This window comes from Nanorana parkeri, unplaced genomic scaffold (genome assembly GCF_000935625.1).
Source record: "Nanorana parkeri isolate BGI_ZX_2015 unplaced genomic scaffold, ASM93562v1 scaffold127, whole genome shotgun sequence".
Classification (NCBI taxonomy): domain Eukaryota; kingdom Metazoa; phylum Chordata; class Amphibia; order Anura; family Dicroglossidae; genus Nanorana; species Nanorana parkeri.
In genome coordinates this window covers 952,264-973,995 of record NW_017306395.1, presented here as the reverse complement: position 1 = coordinate 973,995, position 21,732 = coordinate 952,264, and the positions used below count along the sequence as shown (strand labels likewise).

At 43.3% G+C, this 21,732-nt stretch overlaps 1 protein-coding gene across 1 annotated transcript in view; it reads right to left on the bottom strand.

Annotated features, from left to right (window-relative positions):
• ZRANB1 (zinc finger RANBP2-type containing 1) overlaps positions 1–21,732 on the bottom strand; it is a 53,150-nt gene that overhangs the window by 18,029 nt on the left and 13,389 nt on the right. Inside the window, exon 2 of the mRNA XM_018553700.1 lies at positions 3,039–3,872. Coding sequence (XP_018409202.1) covers positions 3,039–3,831 — 793 coding nt within the window. The 5' untranslated portion in view covers positions 3,832–3,872. The remainder of the gene's footprint in view (positions 1–3,038; positions 3,873–21,732) is intronic.

Below are 21,732 nucleotides of genomic sequence, written 5' to 3'. Positions count from 1 at the left end.
TGTAAACTTTCTGGTGGGAAACAAATAGAGGACAATGCTTTCATTCCATGAATACTGTGAACGCTTTGCTAAAAAAAAAAAAAGACAAGCAGAGGTCAAAGGACGAGTCACCATTATTGCCTTTAGGCTCCCTGCGGCTGATCTTTCTCCCAGCACCAACTTCCATTGCCCTGTCCCCTGCTGTCCCATCATGACAGGGCAGAACTTCACTTTGAGGTCAGACTGGCAAAAAGGTTATTTAATCCCCTTAAAAGGAGAATTATGGTGAGTGAAATACCCTCATCCCCATAATTGGAGCCGACATGTGACACTGAAGCGGGCACAGATCGGCTCTATTTATCGGGAACTGAGCGATTACATACCGCCGATCACTTGGTTCCCGATCTTCACCCTGCGGAGAGCGGTGACTGACACGCACAGATTCCCCTCTCCGTTCCTCCAGCACTGATTGGAGGGACAGACGGGAAAGAGGTGGGCACAGCTGGCTCTGGCTATAGAGAGGCTGAGCCAGCCGTCAATCAGGTGGTGTGGTGGATCCAGACAATAGTCAGGATCCATTTCAGCTGCAGCACAGCTCTTGATGCCTCTTGATCTGATCATCTTCTTTCCAGTAGTCTTCAGGAGTCCCTGATCCCGCGCCGATTGCAGTGTCTTCTGTGTCCCACGGTGTCTGTGCGGGTGCACGCTGCGTGCATTGACTTACCCTGTGAGGGGAATTTATCAAAACTGGAGCAGTTGCCCATGGCAACCAATCAGCTTCCCTGTTAAGTTGGTTTAAAACTAAAAGATGATGCTGCTTGGTTGCCAAGCACAGCTGCTCCAGATTTTGTATGCTCCAGTTTTGATAAATTCCCCTTTGTCTCTCTCTCCTCTTCTCCCGCCCGAAGATCTCTACCGCGCATGCGCCCGCCCCATGATCCTTTAACGGCCGCCCGAGTGTCTTCAGATCTTTGGATGGGAGCGCACGGCAGAGACATGTTTAGTAACTTTACCTGTTCGGTAACTTTTTTTTCATGTTTTTGCATACATCTACTACTTGCTTGCAGTAGATATATGCAAAAAAGCGCAAGGGTTTAATTGTCCTTTAAGGACAGATGTCTCAATACTTCAAGCCACATTGCCCCAAGTCTTTCAGTCACAGTGTAAAATATGGGGGTAGGTCTTAGCTTTCTCCCAATGCACGCGTCTCTTTATCATACCAAATGCTGCCTCACATGTTCTCTTAAGTTTGGGATTGACGATCCTTCACAAAACTGGATAAGCAATTTATAAAAAGGTAACCCCTGGCAGGGAGCATTTAAGGTGTGATCCCATACAATCCTGCCATCAAACCAAAGGAAAACCTCTGTGGCCTGACTGTTGTACAGCAAGATAAACCTCTGGCTGTGTGTGTATTTAGATTGCTTTTTGGCTGCCACTAGGCGTGTAGTGTTCTCTACTTAGTGAGTGGAGTCATCTCCCTCCCTGGGAAAACTACAGCATAATTTCCTCCAAACAAAATGTACACCCTTACGTATGGTAAAGCTGAAGATAAAGACTATTAAAGAAAACTAGAAAAACAAACTAGAAAAACAAACATTAGGAATCAACTGGGCCGGAAGGCAGACAGCAAAAGTTGCTTTCACAAACTTCTCATACATTATGCAAAAACGGGGCATGCTGAACATATGACTGACCTTTCAATAGTCAGCTTGTTTAACAAAATGTGTCTAATACGACATTTTAAACGCCCCAACAGCCCTTGTAGCTGGAGGAGCAGAGAGGAAACCATGCGGGGCCAGTGAATGACAGGAGAAGACACCAAGAGCTGAGCGATCAATCGTCGCTTGATCCCTAAGCTCACAGGCTTTGAACTGGTGAGTGAGCACTGCCGTGTCCCACGCTGGCTCTAGGCTGTGGGAAGAGAAGATTTTACCATCCTCACACTTAAAATATATACCAAAAAGGTGTAGCACCATTAACTTAATTTTTTCCCTTTCATAAGAAACCCCCCCCCCCCTCCCAAACCTTGTTAATCCTGCCAGAAATTACGCCAGCTGCTAACTTCCTGTGCTGCACTGTCCTCAGCTCAACAATGCTGTCTCTTCGTAGATGCAGTATGATAGGCGAACATTGGCACCCTACAAAAAAGAAAACCAATGCAGCCACTACATCTAAAAAGGGACTGGTAAGGTGCAATAGACTACACTAAAGTGCATCTAAAGTCAAAACTGCAACTTAGCATTTTATACACAGTAGCTGTGATGTTTCTTAGACATCAAACGCTGCCGAAAGCTGAACTCTCGACACCTGAAAGTACAGACTTCTCAGGAGCTGTGATTGGGGAATAGAGGGAACGAAAGCAAACTTTTGGTAACTGCTGTCAAGGCAACCTATTATGCCGTCTATGCCAAGCAAAGAACAGGCTCCCATTAAATGTCAAAACATAAAAGGCAGCTATTTTTAAAAACGTCCCAGCACATGGTTGGACGAATGCCATTGGCACAGCGTTCCTGCCACTGGATGGAGCCGAAGAGCATAGGAAATGCCTTTGCTTCTTGGGTACATCTAGTGGTGGGAATGTTGTGTGAACAGCACTCGACCCGTTTATGGCTGGGCGGAAGTTTTTAAAATCATCTCCAAAGTGTTGTATACAATCACCAAGATCTTTAAAATGTAGAATTCACAGCTTGGCCAATCCCGGTAATATAAGCTTGCTGCCGTTTCAGGAATGTGGGGGGAAAAAAACACAACACACAACCATAGGAGCGCTAGAGTCCCATAATGGCTACAATAAGCTAAGCTGTAAACGGATGTGCAGATGCCTTTCTGCTGGGGCGTCCAGAATATACACAGGTGCCCGGGAGATGCAAGGATGGATTGAAGGATGTAAGGTGGGAGGAGTCTACTCAAGCACACATTTAACAGTGCACTTTGCTTGGACTAAACCTTTTTAATGACAACACTCTCCCCATGGTGTCTATTTAAAGAGCACTTTACAACGGATTGATGACATTACAGCAGAAAGCCAACATCGTGTTAAAGAGAAAACCACTTACCCACACACGCATTCAGAAACAGCCAGTCAGTCTTCCTCATACGATTTTTTATTTGCTTTAACTTTTTGAGGTCCAGTTCTAGCTCATCCTTGCTGCCCACAGCCCCAGCCAGTTCAATTCTTTGGAAGTCCATGTCGGAATCACGTTTGGACATGGGTGGAGAGCGGCGCTGGCTGTTGCCACTACTGCAGCCCCCTCTCCAGCGAGCTCTGTCCTGCTCATTAATGATGGAGGAAGCCTCGTCTGTGTCTGCCAGCTCTATAGCGTCCATGTTGTTTGGAGTAGGATGGTCGCACACCACGCATTTCTTTGCTTTGGCACAGTTCTCATATGTGCAAGCAGAACAAGTCCAATGTTGACCTTTAATGTGCACTTTATTACGGTCGTTATATTCCTCGCATGGGTCAATGGGGCCAGGTACGTGTCTTAACCCCGATCCAGAGGATTGGGGAGATTCTGTTGGGCTACGTGTCCTACGCTGGGACAAACACTGAGTGCATCGGATGGCTCTGGGCCAGTTCAGGTAGGTGCACAGTTGACAGGACCATTTACTGCTATTTTCCACACTAAAGGAGGACTTTACACGTGGTCGAGCACTGGAATCGGGGCAAATTAAGGGACTCCCACCACCTCTCTCCATGGTACCCACATTAGAACTGCTACTTTTAAAGGGCTCCTCTGTGATAATGGCACCGCTGGGTCTCTGAGCACGACACATGGTGCACTTGATAGCAGATGGCCAATTCTCAAAAGTACAATATTCGCAAGCCCACTTTATGCCATGCTCCGTCATCGTGACACTCCCAAGGATAGATGACTGTATCTGTCAGGAAGCTGGAAAAAGGAAAAGAAAGAAAAAATTCCATTAGAAAAAGTGCATAAAAAGCTTTTCACGCTAAGTGCTGAGAGAAGAAGTTACAAATGAATAAAAGGATATTTCCTGAAGGATGATCACAGGCCAGCACACGTGACGTTACACACATTAAAAGTGCATCTCTTACTGACCTCCCCATCATGAAAAAACAAATCTGATAAGTTTCTATGTTTTACTGCACTCTGCTCCTCATTACTGCAAATCGCACAGCCTCCTTACCAAACCTGCTGTCAAAGTCAATGCTGGCTTGGTATGCTCTGTGCAAATCACGTCAGCTCATTGGGAGCACCCCTAAATGCCAACACCTACCGTTACTTTTATTAGCTCAAAAGATTCTGGCCTGGGATGGTCACCAAGGCCTCAATTCCTGTTACTATATATTGTCAAACAAGGTGCAGAGAGTCCATGCTAAGAAGGAGCAATGTTACATGGCTGTTCAAATCCCAGGAACCAAAATCATCTAAAATGTTTAGCTTTTCCATATACACTGACAGATAAAGTTATGACAAAGTGAAGCACCTTATACCAACTGGTCCATTGGTAACATAATATGCACATTATCATACACCTATACACTAAGATCTTCCACCTGGTCCATTGGTAACATTATATGCACATTATCATTCACCTATACACCAAGATCTTCCACCTGGTCCATTGGTAACATTATATGCACATTATCATTCACCTATACACCAAGATCTTCCACCTATACACCAAGATCTTCCACCTATACACCAAGATCTTCCACCTATACACCAAGATCTTCCACCTATACACCAAGATCTTCCACCTATACACCAAGATCTTCCACCTATACACCAAGATCTTCCACCTTGTCCATTGGTAACATCATATGCACATTATCATTCACCTATACACCAAGATCTTCCACCTTGTCCATTGGTAACATTATATGCACATCATGCACTTATACAGAAAGATCCTCCAACTAGTGCGTTGGTAACATTATATGCACATTATCATGCACCTATACAGGAAGATCCTCCACCTGGTCCATTGGCAACATTATATGCGCATCATGCAAGTTGGTTAGAATAAGCAGTGAATTCATACGTAAAAGTTTATTTCTAATGACGTTTCCTTTAAGTTAAGAAATAAGTAAAAATTGCGAGGTCAGAGGAGTCCCTGCTGCGGGTTCCTGGGTGCATGAAGCACAGCTACATTTATGTCATGATGGAAATGTCCTGTAAAATGACAATTCACACGTAGGTTCACAATCCTTGCCCCTGGATGCTACATCACTGTGGCAATATTACATTTATACACCAACATTTTCAGTGTCTCAGAAGCCTTCCAAAGAAAACAGACTAAATAAATATCTGCAAAAAATTAAATAAAAAAATGCAAGGCCCAAAATATCACAAGAATGACCAGAGCTCTGCCAGAAGCAGAGAGAACAAAATCCATGAACAGCATTCATAAATATCACAGTCAGACTTCGACATGTAAGCATCCAACTAGGGCAAAGGCAAAATGTGCATTTTTATCTCTAGTTGCCGGGACTTTGTCAACCAAAAAAATAAATAGGAGGGCATACGGTATAGCGTCACTTAACAGCTTGTTCACACCATGTCCAGACCAGATCGGGATGCATTTCTGCATATGCAGAGCGTTTAGCTTAAAATTGGCTTTCACGTGGGGTCCAGAGCGTGTACATGCATTTGTGATGAATTTGTGCGTTCCAGACCAGAAGAAAAAAAACAGGGCATGCAGGATTCTTTCCCCCATACCGGAATTGACGGCACTGGTGTGAACAACCCAGAAATACCAAAGGAATACAGTGGGATGCATTTCAGGTGTGGACAAAACATACTCTGGTCTGGAGATGGTGTGAACAAGTCCTTAAGGTGGATCTCTGCTAATCATTCTGAATATATAACCCTTTCAGAAAAGAATAAACCAGGAGGGTGAACCTGGTTAGATTCTGCCTATAACTCTTTTGGGTGAACAGATCTTTTAACTAAGGTGATCGCCTAGGAAACCGCCACAAAATTGGAGGCACAGATTTACTTAAAAAAACAAAAACACATATAATCTTATGGCAAGATGTTGGTTGAATGGTTTGGCAACCGGATCTTGTCATATGATTGGCGTGTAGCCTATATTCCAGTACATATCTGAACCAAAGTAATCTACACTCTATGGATACAACTTTTCTCCCGAATGAAACAGTCAACAGTTTACATTCCAAGTATATTAATTAATAGCATACAAATCTCCATATGTGGCATGAGTGAAAACAAGCTCATTTAGAGAGTTCATCCACAAGAGTAATTTTTCCATTATAAGTGGAGTCTGGGGGTCCACGGTACCATGTTGCTTTTTTTTCTTTGGTGTCCAACTGCTTCCCATATTTGCCTGGGTCTGTTCAAACCCCCCTTCCATCTCAACTTAACATAATACAGATTAATTATAACCATGAAGAATGAACAGCATCATACAAGAGCTGAAATGCTTTTTTGTAGAGAGAATTCTATCACATTATACGATCCTCCCCATCAGTAGAGCTTATGTGACCAATGCCTTGGCTTTAGGACATGTGACCTGCAAATGGGAAGCCTGGAATAGTATTTTCTCCAGCCGTGTACAAGCTGCTGCTATGTTTGGTACGCTTCTTACACCTTATAAAGTATGGGACTCTCTTGGCTTCCTTATCTGAAGGGGTAGCTAAGGAGCCGCTGGATAGTACCAGGAGTCGAGCAGAGGATTGTATTTATGGCAGACGGTGTTGTCATGGATCGTGTATGTTTCCAATAAACGGTCAGAAGGATTTTATACTATGCGATGCTTCTGCCTTGCTCCTGAGCTATGTAATTACATAGATGACTTGTTGTTTGGAGAATCCGCCTTTCAGTGTGTGAGTATCAGTGCGGAGGATAATAGAGAAAGAGCGCTGTTTGACCATTTTCATTATATGGTCCACCATTTTCGGTGAGTGCGTAGTGAAGGCACACAGGAGCAGAGTGGACTCCACTGAAGTGAAGCAATTGTGACTAGGATTGTGTCACATTTAGGGAACACATTACACTGGACTTTGTTTTATTATTGTTGGGGATTTAAGGGAGCAGTTTAATTACATACATACAGGTAGCACAGTGTATTTTTGTTTATATATTTTCTCCATGAAAGATGTTCAAGCCCAGTAGAAAAGTCTGCCTGAAGCCTGCACACTAGATCCCAGCCCATGTACTTGAGGGAAATGCTTTGTTTGCCGAGCAGAACAATGTAAACCATTTTCTGTTTCTTCCAGTGCTCCAGTACAATCACTATTCATCCCTGGCACAAGACCAAGTCTCTGCATTCAGCCTGTCACAACCCCGTAACAGTTGTGTTGAACTTCAAGCATGTGGCTTATTTTTGCACAGAAATAGGCCAAGACTGATTAAGCCCAAAATAGTTTCTTATTCTGATGTACTATGTCACTATGTACTTGTACAGCAGAATCTGCTCGGCTTTAATCCACAGCTTGCACTAAGCAGAGAAGAACTGCAGTGCGTACAACAGTAGTGATAACGGCACTTCCTCGTGCGATTGTAAATCTGGCCAATTACAGAGTACTTTGGTATCAAGAATAGATAATAAAGATATAAAAATGTATTCTAGTGAATTTCCAGAAGGTCCAATCAAACACTCCGCTCTACCTTTGTACTGGCATACAGAACTATATACCGAATTTTGCATGCCAGGTACCTGACTAGACCAAAGCTTGTTGTAATTGGCTCTTATTATCACAAACAGTTTCTAAACTGGTTAAAGTTTTTCCTTTCTACTAGAAAATAAAAGTAGTACCTATGGTACCTGTGCAACTAAAGTCCTTCAAATCAGTGGGAGACATGACTGTGGTACGTCCCATGGTGTGGTAGGGAAGGATGCGAGAACAGGACAGGCAGGCGCCTTTTATTAGTAGGTCTATTTCACACATCTGAAAAAAGTGACAAGACATAACTGGTTTCATGTACCGGTGGGGGAGAGGTGTAGCACCAGGATGTAATCTACCCCAGAGTTCCAGGTGGTATACGCGGGAACATTTACACAGATACTATAGTTCAGGGGTAGCCAAACTCCAGCCCTCCCGCTGTGGTGAAACTACAATTCCCATGATGCATCTCTCTGGTAGTCATGTCTGAGAATCTAGCAATGCCTCGTGGGATTTGTAGTTCCACCACAGCTGGAGGGCCGGAGTTTGGCTACCCCTGCTATAGTTCATGATGGAACTAAACTGACCAAAGTCTGCACTACTACTACATGGGTAGGACACAGACTTGCTGAAGGGAAGCTCATTATTTGTCCGATTTGATTGCTAGAGATGCTTAGTACAAAGACCACACAGCAGGCAACACTAGATAAATCACCAAAAAATCTCCTAAATTAGTGATTGTGAAGCTGCCCACACACCTTACAATTTAAATGCAGATTTTCTATGGTCAGATGGAAAAGGTGCAACAGATTCCTCCATCTACACTTAGAGAACTATGGGGTTCTCTTTTTTTTCTTAATGCATTCCTTAGGCTAAATAAGTAAATAATGTAATTTACTCTAATTAGCCAAAATGCACAGGAAGGCTGTAAAACCTTATTTAAGGTGGTGGGTGGGGCAAAGCGCCACAATGAGAAAACATCCCGACGTATGATTCTTGAGAGCTGCTGCGCGTCCACCAATATATGGACATGCGCAGCAGCTCTCTCCTTACCTGCACGTCCCCGTGTGCCAGCTCCTTCCCCCCTCTCTCTCTCCCTGCTGACACTGGCATACTAAAATGATCGTGGATCGCTGATCAGAGGGGAAGGAGCTCTCTCTCTCTCTCTCTTCAGCATTTACTACAAATGGGAAAGTCCATATATGGTAAATGATGTCACTGGAGATCCCTGCTGATCGGATTCGATCAGCAGGGATCTCCAGTGACCAATATTACCGATAATAAACACTGTGCAACAAATCAGTCGGTTCTTGAAGAACCAGCCGAAATTCGCACAGTGGGTGCCACTCTCTGGCTATCAATTTGAAATAGCCAATAGCAGCCTAGCTATTCATTCCCATGCTAACTCTTGACGGAAGCCGCTGTCAAAAAAAGAAAAAACAACCCAGATGGCAGGGGAAATCAGCAGATAGCGCAGCTAAATTCTTCCGCTGCATTCTGCTGTTTTTTTCTTTGTATTCTGACAGCTGCCACTGTCAGAATACAAAGAAAGAAAACAAAAGAAAAGGGTCAACCGATACCAGGCGACTGTCTGCTATTTACATTCAGCTGCTGGAGCAGCTGGATGTAAACAGAATATAAACAGAACATCTGTTATTGTCCTGGAGGTGGCCAAAAAGCGGTATCGGAAAATCCATATCGGTCGATGCCCAATACTGATAACCAGTCCTTCTCCCTAAGCCAGCTTTTTTTTTTTTTGGAGCCCAGCTTTCAGTGTTCACTTTCTTAAGCCTCTAATCTCCTGCTCTCATTTAAGTCCATGGAGGAAAAGAAGATTAATTGCTATATTAATACTTTCTGCAATATTGTGCAATCATGGGAGATCGATAGCTGGGTTGCACTACTGAAAATCTCGTGTAGTAACTCATATTAAAAGCAATGAGATTCTAGTAGCTCAATCAAACTGCTAAAAAGCACCATTGCAGCCCTAGACTAAGCAAAATCCTTCACAAAAATAAAGAGCCTACATCTAGGAGATGATCAAACATTCTCATAGCACGACATACATTTGTATTTCTCTGACATCCTGTGAAATAAAGGCGACATATTTAACGGTTACTGTCAGGTCACACTCTGTAGCCAGAAAGTGAGGGTAACAAATTTGGCTGCCGGTTGGCCGACTGCTGAAATAAATCACTGTATATGATGTCATGTCAGATAACTTGTATGAGTGCATAATGGATTTATTACAGAACATAAGGCACTGTTTTGCTGTCATAGTTAAGTCCTCTGAGTGGGAAGCAGGAAAGTGCGTAGGTGTAGCAGAGTCCAGCAAAAGCTTCAGGCGATCAGATTACAATGTTTGGGAATAGAAGCAAAAGAAAGCTGTAGTCAGCCAGTCATGTGCAAGAAAGTAACAGATATGAGGGCAAGGAAGGAGACCGGAGATGTGCCGAGACGTACTTAGTAACGGAGTGTACACTAACTTCTGCGTACACCTGCCAGACCAATTGCAGCAAGAAGGGTGTTTACAAATACCCAGTTCAATTCTACCACATTGTGAATGTACACTGCGTCTTCACCAAAAATAAAAGTAAAATGATGCCCAAGACAGGAATATAAAATGTACAAAGAGGAATAGTAAAATACAAACCCCCCTAGGAAACCAGATCAGGGAATGAACATCGATATGAATGAACATTGAAAGAGAACTATGGGGGTAAGTGTTTTTCCCCATAGTTCTCTTTAGTGTCACGGGAGGACATATACTAACCTCCTCATATGACCCAAAGCTCAGTATACGGCGAGCAACAGCCGGGCCGGATCCCGGCAATGCTGTCGAAATCCACCAAGCTGCGTGAGTGACAGCTGGCTCTGTCTATCTAGAGGCAGAGCCAACTGTGCCCGCCCCCTCCCCTGCCCATTCCTCCAGTTAGTGCTGGAGGATCAGAGAGGGGAGAATCCCTGCAGGGAGCAGTGACTGACACTCTGCAGGGACATGATCGAAAAGTGAGCGAGTGTTTGCGCTCACTCAATTCCTGATCTATTGAGCCGACGTGTGACAGTTTCATTGTCACATGTCGGCCCGAACTATGAGGATGAGTGATTTTCATAGTTCTCCTTTAAGGCTGAAGATGAAAGCTGGCTATACACAGGTAGATTTTTATAGAAACGTTCATGAAAAATCTTATCAGAACACTCCATAAGGTCATCAGAGACTTGACAAATGTTCAAAACTGCTTTTGATGTTAATTATCCATATTGGAAATGAATGGAGCTTCCCCCAAAAGAAAAAAGATTTTATCATTACTATGGCAAAAACAAATTTCTTCCAATTAAATTCTCCTGCTGTATGACCAGCGAAAAAGTTCAAGTCTATTTCCATGTGTAGGAATATGAAAACAATGCAGGTAAGAAGCCATGTCTGTGAGGACCCAGTCACACCATAGTGTTGCACTAAAGGAGCGCTTTTCCATATGTTTCGCTCACGTCATCACACGACTCAATGCAGCACTCGCTCATTGTGAACGGCATTCAAATACACCTCCCCGGCGGCTGTGTGTTGCAATGCACAGTGCCACAACAGCAGGCATTGCTGTGCAAGTAATGCAAGTAGTGATGTACCACGTTGTGAGATAGAATGCAGTAATCTCAAGGAAACCATATTTGCATATCATTGATCGCTAGACTTGCAATTTATACAGCCAAGGCAGACAGACTGGGATGCTAAAGAACGCAGCCTATCCATTTACTAGGAAGATGAAATAAGCGTTTGCTGTAATGCATCAACCTCTCATAAGCTGGGTGCTACCCGAAGAGCAGAATTTGTTTTCTATCCACAAACAAGAGACTCCTGGAAAAAGTAAAAAAGCCAACAACATGGAATACTGGGAAAACCACCAAATCCGTGGTTGAAATATATGCGTTTACAGCTGTATAAAGCTAGCCAGACAGGAGAAAGGGGTACAACTCTTGTGAACTGTACACCATTCTCCTGTTTAGCAGTGCAGCTCAGTTTGAATGGTCTGGATTTTGTGGGAGGAAGAAATGCCAGCTATTGACTTCATGAAACAAAGTCCATATTTGCATATCAGTGACCCCTGGGCTTCAGCGCTTACAGGGCATTTGAATATACCTCAAATTAGTGGTGCTCAACACATAGCCCGTCTGCTTTCTATGAGTGGTCTGCCACCTGTAGGTCACCAGTAGTTTTAGCAGTGATGCCCACCTGTACTGCCTGCCCATATTCCCAGCACGGTGGCAGCTGTGCCCCCTAGTCCAGCCCCCCACCAACCTGTTCCCAGCTTGCCATGTCAGGGTATTGCACGCTCAGTCGAAGGAGGCAGCTTTGAAACTCACTCAGATCCTATGAGTCAGCCGCTCTGATGGACTATACCTGTCTAACCCCAGTCAGTCTTGGTGACATCATTAAAGTGAGCAAACTTTTCAACTCACTGACAGACAGATGGGGGGGGCTTTCATTTGGTAGAACATTTTGATAAAAAATTAATTGCATTTCCTTGGTTTTTACTGGTAATAAAATGGCAAAAAATGCTTCTTCTTGCAACTCTTCCCACCAGCATGTTTACGAAATTTTGCACCCCCATATATTTACTCTAAAATCTAAGTCTGCTGGTTAAACGGTTAGGCTATAATTAGAGTGACTTATGTAACATAGCGCAGCTGGTAAAGTGAGCGTATGCGTTTTACTTTAGGAGAGCTTTCCTCCCCTTTCACTAGTGGTGGTGGGGGGGGGTTAGATTGACAAGAGCACACACTGGCACGATGGCGACTTTTTCCACATGTTTTCAGTTGCTAAAAACTAAAGTGGTTAAAAGGACACGGCACTGACCATCACTGCAAGAAGAGGCCAACAGCTTTGGTAATAAAATGAGATTTAAATAGCATAACACTGACCACCAAAAATGGGGACAGGGGTTCTAATTGCAGCAACCGACACATGCTGGTGGTTGTTATTTTGGCCACTAAAACCAAAAGGATGGGGTTACTATTACGGCCACTAACACCAATCATGGGGCTTATTATACACCTACTTTCTCTTCAGTGTATATGTTGCAGTAACAATATACAGCATGAACGTAATATTCAGGTGTTGGGATGCATTACAGCCTATGAATGGGCTACCCAACTCAATACACTTTAACGGGAGCTGTGCATGAGGCCTTCTATAAATTTACTAGTCGACTGCCACTTCATTAGATGGAGCATTCAGTACTCAACTGTTTATTACGGTTGCTGCCTTACAATGTGCAGTGTATGGAAAGGATCACTATAATAATGTACAAAACAAAAATCAGAAGTATCTGCACTAAGCTCTCCCTGACAATGCCTCCAGCTTTCTTTGGGGCTGGATCTGGCACGGAGACACAGCAGCAGTCTAGAAAGTCTAAACAATTAAGAATTTATGCGTACAGAGTTTTTTTTGGTTTTTTTTTTACAAGCAATTCTAAAATCAAAATAGAAGCAGGAAACCAGCAGGAATAGGACTGCAGCAACCAGGGTTTCCTTACAAAAAGGCAGCAAAGGAAACCAACATTTTATGGTTGCCAAGAAAACAGTGAACTGCAGCGCACTTCAGAAGACTACTACAAGTTCTTTACATGAGAAGCAATTCAATATGAGCAGGTTATCAGGTTCTCATATAGATCTTATCAGTAACCGCTCCCCGGTAAAGATTTAGTCGATGTATAAAAACCACAAGGGGGGAGTAAAGGTCATCTGTGTACAGAAATACTGTACTACATGATCTCTTCAACCCTATAGGGCCAATGTGCTCGTTTACTCTGACATAGTATTCTCAGATAGGCATTACACTGACCACGACCACAATAACATGGTAGCATTCGAAGATCAAATGCAGCCATAAGACAGGTACGAAATAAATAAGACAAATTGTGTACCAATTACAGCCCATTCACATCATATGCATTGAGTTGTGCTAGACAACCATGCCAGCGCGGTATTAACATTGATGTGATGTGTTGGTGTGAATGGGCCCTTCATGAAAAAGTGATAGCTTGGGATTGGCATCACATATACCAAAAAGACAAATGTTAAGGCAAGAGGTGAAGCAGTGCCAGTAGAACTGGAGGCTCTGCAATGTGCAGGTCACCCACTAATGCTTTCAAACTATAGAGAACAGCAGGGGGGAAGTATGAGGTTCACTCTATGACAGACTAAACTAAACCTGTGTGTGTTTGGTCTGTGAATTTAGCGGTTTGACTAGAGTTATTGTGCTAGAAACAGCACCGATAAAGATTTCTCTAATGCAATGACAACACTACCAGGTATTTAACAGACAACAAACAGGTACCTGGCAAGGGTCTTAATTTACCGTACTAAACATCAAAAACAATGCTGCATAGCACAATACTAAAACATAAAGGTCAAGGCTATGTCCCCCACAATGATGCATTTTTCACAGTGAACTCATCATCTGCAACGCTTGTCAGCACACCACAGTACTCTGAGCTGCTGTGCGGGCACAAATTTAGTGTACAGTCTGTTCAAATAATGCTAAAATAAAAAATAGTAAACAGTAGGGATGCACCGATACTAGTATCGGTATCGGTATCGGTGCCGATACCGAGTATTTGGGTGAGTACTCGTACTCGCCCAAATGCTTCGATACCTAGCACGAGTACTTCCTGTATCAGGAAGCTGGGCAGCGTGTCATTATACGCTGCCCGGTTTCCTGATTGGCCAGGAAACGGCTCCATGCTCTCTCGTCACTTGTGATGAGAGAGCATGGAGCCGACTTCCCAGCCAATCAGGAAGCCGGGTAGCGTGCAATGACGCGCTGCCCGGCTTCCCGATTGGTCAGGAAGCTAGCAAATCCAGAAGCCGGGCGCTGTGTAATGATGCAGCGCCCGGCATTCTGATTGGCCGGGAAGCCGGCGTCATGCACCCTCGTCATCTCATGAATCATAATATTAAGAAAGTGACCTTAAAGCATTAGTTTGTATTGCTTTAGAAAAAATGTGACCTGTCCCTTTAAGAAAAAGTATCGGTAATTGGTATCTGCAAGTACTTGATCAAAAGTATCGGTACTCGTACTCGGTCTTAAAAAAGTGGTATTGGTGCATCCCTAGTAAACAGTTTGATCCGCTAAGGCAGACACCCCCTAGTCAGACAATTATCTCGATACTATGAACGTCATAATCAGATCCCTGACAAACATTGACCAATAAGTGTAGGACAGTAACTGCTGCAATTGTTTTTAGGGAAGTCATCCTTTAAAGCTCCCCCACCTTAGTGTAAGCCAACAAGGAAAATACCTTCAGCCCTGGTCCAGAGATCTTCATTGGGTGGTCCTGTACAGGCTTTGCAGGAACAAAACAAAAAATCCCCTGGCAGACACTACACCCAAGCATGCACACCAGTGCCCTATTCCCTTCCATAGCTGGTCTGTATTCATGGGAGGACCAGCCATCCAGAGGACTTTGAATGCAGACATAGAAAGGAGAGAGGATACCTCATGCATAAGCAGCAGGTGCAGGACCCAGCTAGGGTGGTTTTCCAACACAGGCTCTGTGGTCCTGGGCAGGGCTATGCAGCGACACCTGTAGTAGGGATAGACTATGTTTTGTTGTCAGACCAATTTGTAGATTTATTGGCCCAAACAGTATCTATAACCCTCAAAACGTTATACGTTTCCTGAAAGCAGAGACACTGTAGAATAAAAAGGTGCGAGTTGTAAATGTTTGTCGTACGGTATTTGTTTATCAAACCTATATTTTGAGGGGAAAAAGATAGATAAATAAAAATACATTTTAGTGCACAAATACAAATTTTATTTTCTCATACAAACACGAGACTGTGCTATGTAAATAAATACCCCAAAAAAGCCTCAAAAGTCCATGCGCCCAAGAAAACAGCAACAAAGTACAACACTCAAAATTGTCCACAGGTGAGGATTTAAAAACCTCAGCGACATTTAACCGTAAATTATGGAGTTAGAATTAGTCCTCTCATTCCGGGCCTGTTCACACCATATGCAGTTGTGATTCAGTACGTTGATTTTAACTGCTGCAGTCAAAATACATCCCAATGCTTTCTTGTGCTTAATTCACACCATTGCAGTCCATTCAAATGCAGTCAGAAAAAGTACTGCTTGTCCTATTTTACTTACATGCAACTGCACTAAACGCATCAAAACGCACTAAAACGCAACGCATTAACAATTGATTGTGGCATCATCCAGGGACATGCAGGGGGAAAAACACATAAAACGCGTCAAAACGGAATCGCAATCCAACTATGCAGACGCACGCAGTTGTGATGCAGTTTCTGGTGTGAACTAACCCTAAAATGTGTGCAGCGATGTCTGTGTGGTGCAGCCGGCGTATACGTATGCACTTGTCATAAGTGTGCAGATTTTCTTTTTTTTTCCGAAAACATGCGTTTGCAGGGGTCCTTTTGGTTTTACATCTTATTAGCTTTTATTTTTAAACTATTTTTATCATATTCTGTATTGCCATCACAAGGGGGGTTACATAGCACTTCTGTGATAACATTGTGCCGGTTACAGTTCCTTTTTATGGAGGCATTAGGGGGTCTATTAACCCTTTTGCTGCAGAATTATGACATACGACGGCAGAAGTGGAACCTTGTAAGCAGACTCCTGGCTGCTATATCAAACGGACGTTTACATGTGAAAAGCTGACTGTCGGCAGCTGTAAACACCTTCAGCTATGTAATTTTGCCAGTTGCCCGACAGTCTCTGGCTACAATATTTTGTTCTACTCAAGTTTATTAAATTACCATAACATGGAACAAAAAACATTTACTGTCATACATACAGCTGCCTTAAAAATCATAAAAAGATCATAGTAAATGGAATACAACTACATCTATATCAAAAATATGCTCGGGGTAGGTCTTATTTTCGGGGAAACAGGGTAGCAAACCCCAATTTACTTCCCCTTTAAATTGGTAAAAAATGAAATTTTTATGGATGATTTATGCACTGCCCATTGTTTTAGATACATTTGAGGGACAGATATAGTATGCACAATAAAATGAAGCAGAATGCAAAATGCCAAGATAAGCCTGCTTATAGAAACATCTAGGGCAGTGGTTCTCAACCTGTGTAACCTCAGGACCCACCTTTGTTCTTGGTCAAGTCGCATTACAATGGAACGCACGGCATTAGGGTACTGCACGTTCCAGTGCGAGTGTACAAACTGTGGGTGGTAGGTGAGTTTGGGGTACCATTCAAATCAATGGCAAAGCAACACACCTCCCACACCAGAATGCACAGATGGTGCAATTGCATGGTACAGTGCGTTAATCGCACGGGACTGTGTGATTAACGTACTGTGCACGGGCCCTCAAAGACACTGACATACATACACATTCTCACACACACACACTCCAAAATATGTTTTACTTTAAAAAAATTTTAAGGTCCACCCAGTCTCCCTACCTTACAAGATCCTCAGCCTGGGGTCCAATGTGGGCTGCTGTGCTGTTGTGGAGCTCCATCCGTATGTGCAGTGTTTGTACAACTCCCTTGCGTGCCCTGTAGAGGTGCAGAGAGCCAGAATGTGACGTCACTACGGTCCAGGCACCTCTACAGGACAAATGAGGGAGCTGTAAGCAATGCACGTATGGATGGAGCTCCCTTGCAGCCATAGCCCCATCCCACCCCACCTTAAGCTGACACTGGGCGCCGGGCAGCATATTTTCAATGGCTGCTTGACGAGAGAACTGACAGTAGTGCGCTAGGGGGAGGCAGAGCAGCCACTCACCTAGAAAAGTGGAAGACAGGCGGTGACTCACTGAACAAGGGGTCGTGACCCACTTTTGGGTCACGACCCACCAGTTGAGAACCAAGGATCTAGGGGTATTATGGGCCCATTCAGACATGTAGATTTTGCTCCATTTAACCTGCATTATGAATGGACAGAAAATCATACCTGGATTTTTTTTTTAACCAAGGCAGCACACCAAAGTATATATCAGTAAATTATGGCACGTTACAAGGCAGGTGCACCATGGAGGTTAAGGCACGGTAGAAGTTTTGCCATTCAGAATGAATGGCACTGCAACACACCAATACAGATAATGTGCTTTACTACATCATAATGGTGTGAATCCAGTCCATGTTTCTCTAGGCAGTACCCCGTGGGCCCGTTCACACCAAGCCCACGCGATTAAATGCACAGACTGCGTAACACACCTACAGTGGGCATTAACAGTTAGGGAGGTATGTTGCCATTCATTTGAATAGCACCCCAAACACCCCTCCCACCTGCAACGCATGGTACCGCAAAACCCTGTACAATACATGCCCTATTTTTTTCAACCGCACCGCAATGCACAGTATTGCTGTTCTGCACATTTTGGTGCAGTTGACCGCTTTGCAGAAGGGAGGTGCATTTGGGGTGCCATTGAAATAAATGGCAATGCACCTCCTGTACTGTTAACTTAATAGGCCCCGACAAACATTGTTTTGGATCACTCCAGATTAACTGCACTTCCTGACACGTGACTGTGCCAATCATTACCTCACCCGTAATCAGGCAGGCAGCTCTGGCAAGTCCTGCACCCCTACAAAGATTGCCGCCTTCATACAGACACAAAATCAAAACAAGGCACAAGTCGGTAACTGAAAAAAAGGTTACAGACAGCCTACAGACAATACTGGAGACTAGTCATGTACCTTAGGTTTGATTTTTCATTCACCATCATCATTTCCATTGTACTGCAGGCCTTTAAAACTGCAAGTAATGTACATGGAAAACACTTGCCTCCATCTAGAGACTTCAGCAGCTTCCCAATCAATAGCCGGCCTTTCAATCAGATCAATGTTTACAATGGCTGCATTTTAAATACAGAAAACAGAGCAGGCTTAAACTACACATTAGAAATACGTGTTAAAAAGAACAATGTAGATGTTACATAACCCTATTAGTCACTAGATAATGAATGTCATTAAGATTTTCCAGACTTATATCCCCTTCTAGGAAATCTGAATTTGGAAACCACTCTTCCCAAATACAAAACCAAGACAAATCTGCAATTGAAATACAGTTTTCCATCACAGCATTTCAAAGCACAAGCATTGCATTCAATTTTCAAGGTCACAAAGAGGGCAAATAAAGACAAGCATGCGGACAATCCCTGCTCTGCTTGAGAGCGGACAAATCAGGTCTGCATCGAGTATTCAGAGGTTCACATACTATACTACAAGCATCAGAACACAGCCCCCAGCTCTCATCATTACGCTGTCCATACACCTGACCTCACCTCATCCTTGCCTTATCTCCATAATCCAGGCAAAATAGATATGACTACTAAGTATTCCTTTCCAGAAGAACATTTGTAGTCACGTTATTTTCCTGGGAACGAGATTTTAGATAGTACTGCATCTCCTATGCAGAGAAATGACAGACTTAGCAGTTCTGAACATGTTCTGTAGGGGTGAACCTTGTATACACCGTTTAGGCCGCGGCAGACCACGCTGACCCGAAGGCATTCACTGCTTCCCCCTGCGGGCCTCACCACCGGGCCAGTATTTGGGAACATGGGGAAAACTCCCCCTGAAGTTAAACAGATGAAATGAGCACTTCACTGAGCAAGTGTGCGTGTATCAGTCATACTTAAACGGATATCTAAACCCCAGAACAAAAATGTCAAATATTGCAGATTTCCAGTCATTATATGTGGTGGTTGCTTTAGTTTTTATTTTTCAGAACATTTCAAGAAAGGACAGAAAATACCAGCTGCTCCTGCCAGAAATGCCGTTGTCAATGTCACTTCCTGTGAACTGTTTTACTGCAGTGTTTACACTTCCAATACATGGTAACATTCTTCAGTTTTCATTGGGCTGAATTTACCCATTATTGAAAATCATAATGTTATTTTCCAAGCTCTCTTTCGTAAACTACAAACTCGCTGCTCACCAGGGGAAGAAGGGAATATGTGTCTGTAGTTCAAATTAGGAGAGCATCCAAGGGTGACAACCATGGCTCCTCCATGGATACAGTGGAGGAGAGAAATGTAGCTACCCTTGGAATGGAAGTGTGTTTTTTGTATGATAACCAGATGAAAAAGGAACATAAGCCTGAAGAAAAAAATAAAAATAAACTAATGCAGCCACCATAACAAAGGGTTGATGTGTCTGTTTTGAGGTTTAGAAACCCTTTACAGAGTAGATTATGTGTGTGCGTGTGTATAGATCTTCCCATTAGGACATATTTCTAATAAAATAAAGGCTTCTTTCACACGGATGCCGTTTGTTCCATGCACAGATCCTCTGATCAGAGCAGAACCAAAACAGATGTCATTCTTGTGACGTATATTTTTCTTCCATCTTGCGATGGAGGGAAAAAAGCTGAGCTGTACAAATCCATGTTAGGTCTGTGGAGAGTCAGATATAAAACAGACATATGCCCATTAACATCAGATTACTCCCTATCCCTCAAGATCAGGTCAGCCGAAATGAACTCCATTTTTCTGTCCAGACCTAAATTGTATGTAAATGGACGGACGTTTGCTTATATTCAGCTGCCAATAGACCAACTTTGGGCTTCCGATGAGATCCGCCTGAAAAACTGACAGGTGATCAGATCGCACATGTGAAAAGGGGCCCAAGTAGGAGAAAAGGGGCCATAAACATGCCGTAACAACTAATGGCACCAACACAAACAGGTTAAACAAATACCACTTCAATGCCATTTTCACGTCTTTGCCAGTCTGTCAAAAATGACAAAATGAGTACCACCTGACCTAATTTTTTTAAAACTTTTTTTCAATTAACTTTATTGCTAATCACATAGGGGGTTAAGAAGCCGCACAGGCAAGGAAGTCTAAACAAAAAACACCCACTCTCGGCTAAGCCCCCCATGTGATAGCCAATTTACACAGACAGGTCCGCTTTATGGAGACATCACGGGTCTCTCAGACTCCTGTCACCTATGGACCCCCAAAAAAGCTGATGAAGCATAGATCTGCCTCATCAGCTTCTCTCCAGCTACAAAAGCCGGAGAATGACAGATGAATGAGGAAGTTATGTAATATACATCACTTCCTGCATTCAGAGTACGTGGAGGAGTTGTGTACTGATCTCTGGTGACAGAGCTGGGTCTTAGACCCACACCAGGCACAGCGAAGCCCGGGAATGACAGGGGTAGAAGCAGATGCGGCGGGCACGGGTGGGACAAACGAGAGGAAGTCTAAAAATGCCCACTCACATCCAAGAAGCTCCCAGCCGGCCGTTTAATTACAACGGCCGGCAAGCGGTTAATATTGAAATGCCGTAATCAAAAGCAAAGACAAAAGACACGATTCTTTCCAGGATAGTACATGCCGCAGATCAGCACAACAGCAAGTACACAGGGGACTTCTAGTTAAACACTGGATAACAGAGTGTTTACTGTATATAGAAAGAAGGATCGGTATCAAATGTGGGCTTTATGTTTGAACTACAAATGTAGTGTATAGTAGACACATTAAAAAAAACCTGGACATACAAAGTTATTTTAAAACAATGACTATTAATAGTAATATCTATTATAACTATATGCTAATATCAACCTAACCGTCCCCTCAGCTCCTCCCAAGACCTCCTGCTTTCCAGCTCCCTTGTCAACTCCTCCAGGACTTCTCTAGAGTCACCCATCCTCTGGAACTCTTAACCCCAACCAGGATTGGCTTTAGGTGATCCCCTAAAGACTCATGTCTTCAGGGAAGCCTATCCCACCTCAACCTAACCACTTAACCATCACGTTGTCAAACAATTCATCCCCACGCAGCTACCTCCTCATGTATCACTTCCCCCTCCCTTTTAGATTATAAGCCCTCACGGGCAGGGCCCTCCTTCCAATCTTGTTTTGAATTGTATTGTAATGTCTTCCTTATAAATGTAAAAGCACTGAGCAAACTTTTGGCGCTATATAAATCCTGTATAATAATAATAATAATAATAATAATAATAAATAATATCCTCTTTCATTTTGGCACAAGACAAAGAAAAACACTACATATGAACAATGCTAACAGAACTTGCTATTTTAACCTGTTACCCCATAACAGTCTTTTATTGGACAATAAAACCCCAAGTAAATTAATTGCATATATTCTTCAAAGCAGCCTGCTTACTCAGGAATCCATCTGTGGCACAGCTGGCATGA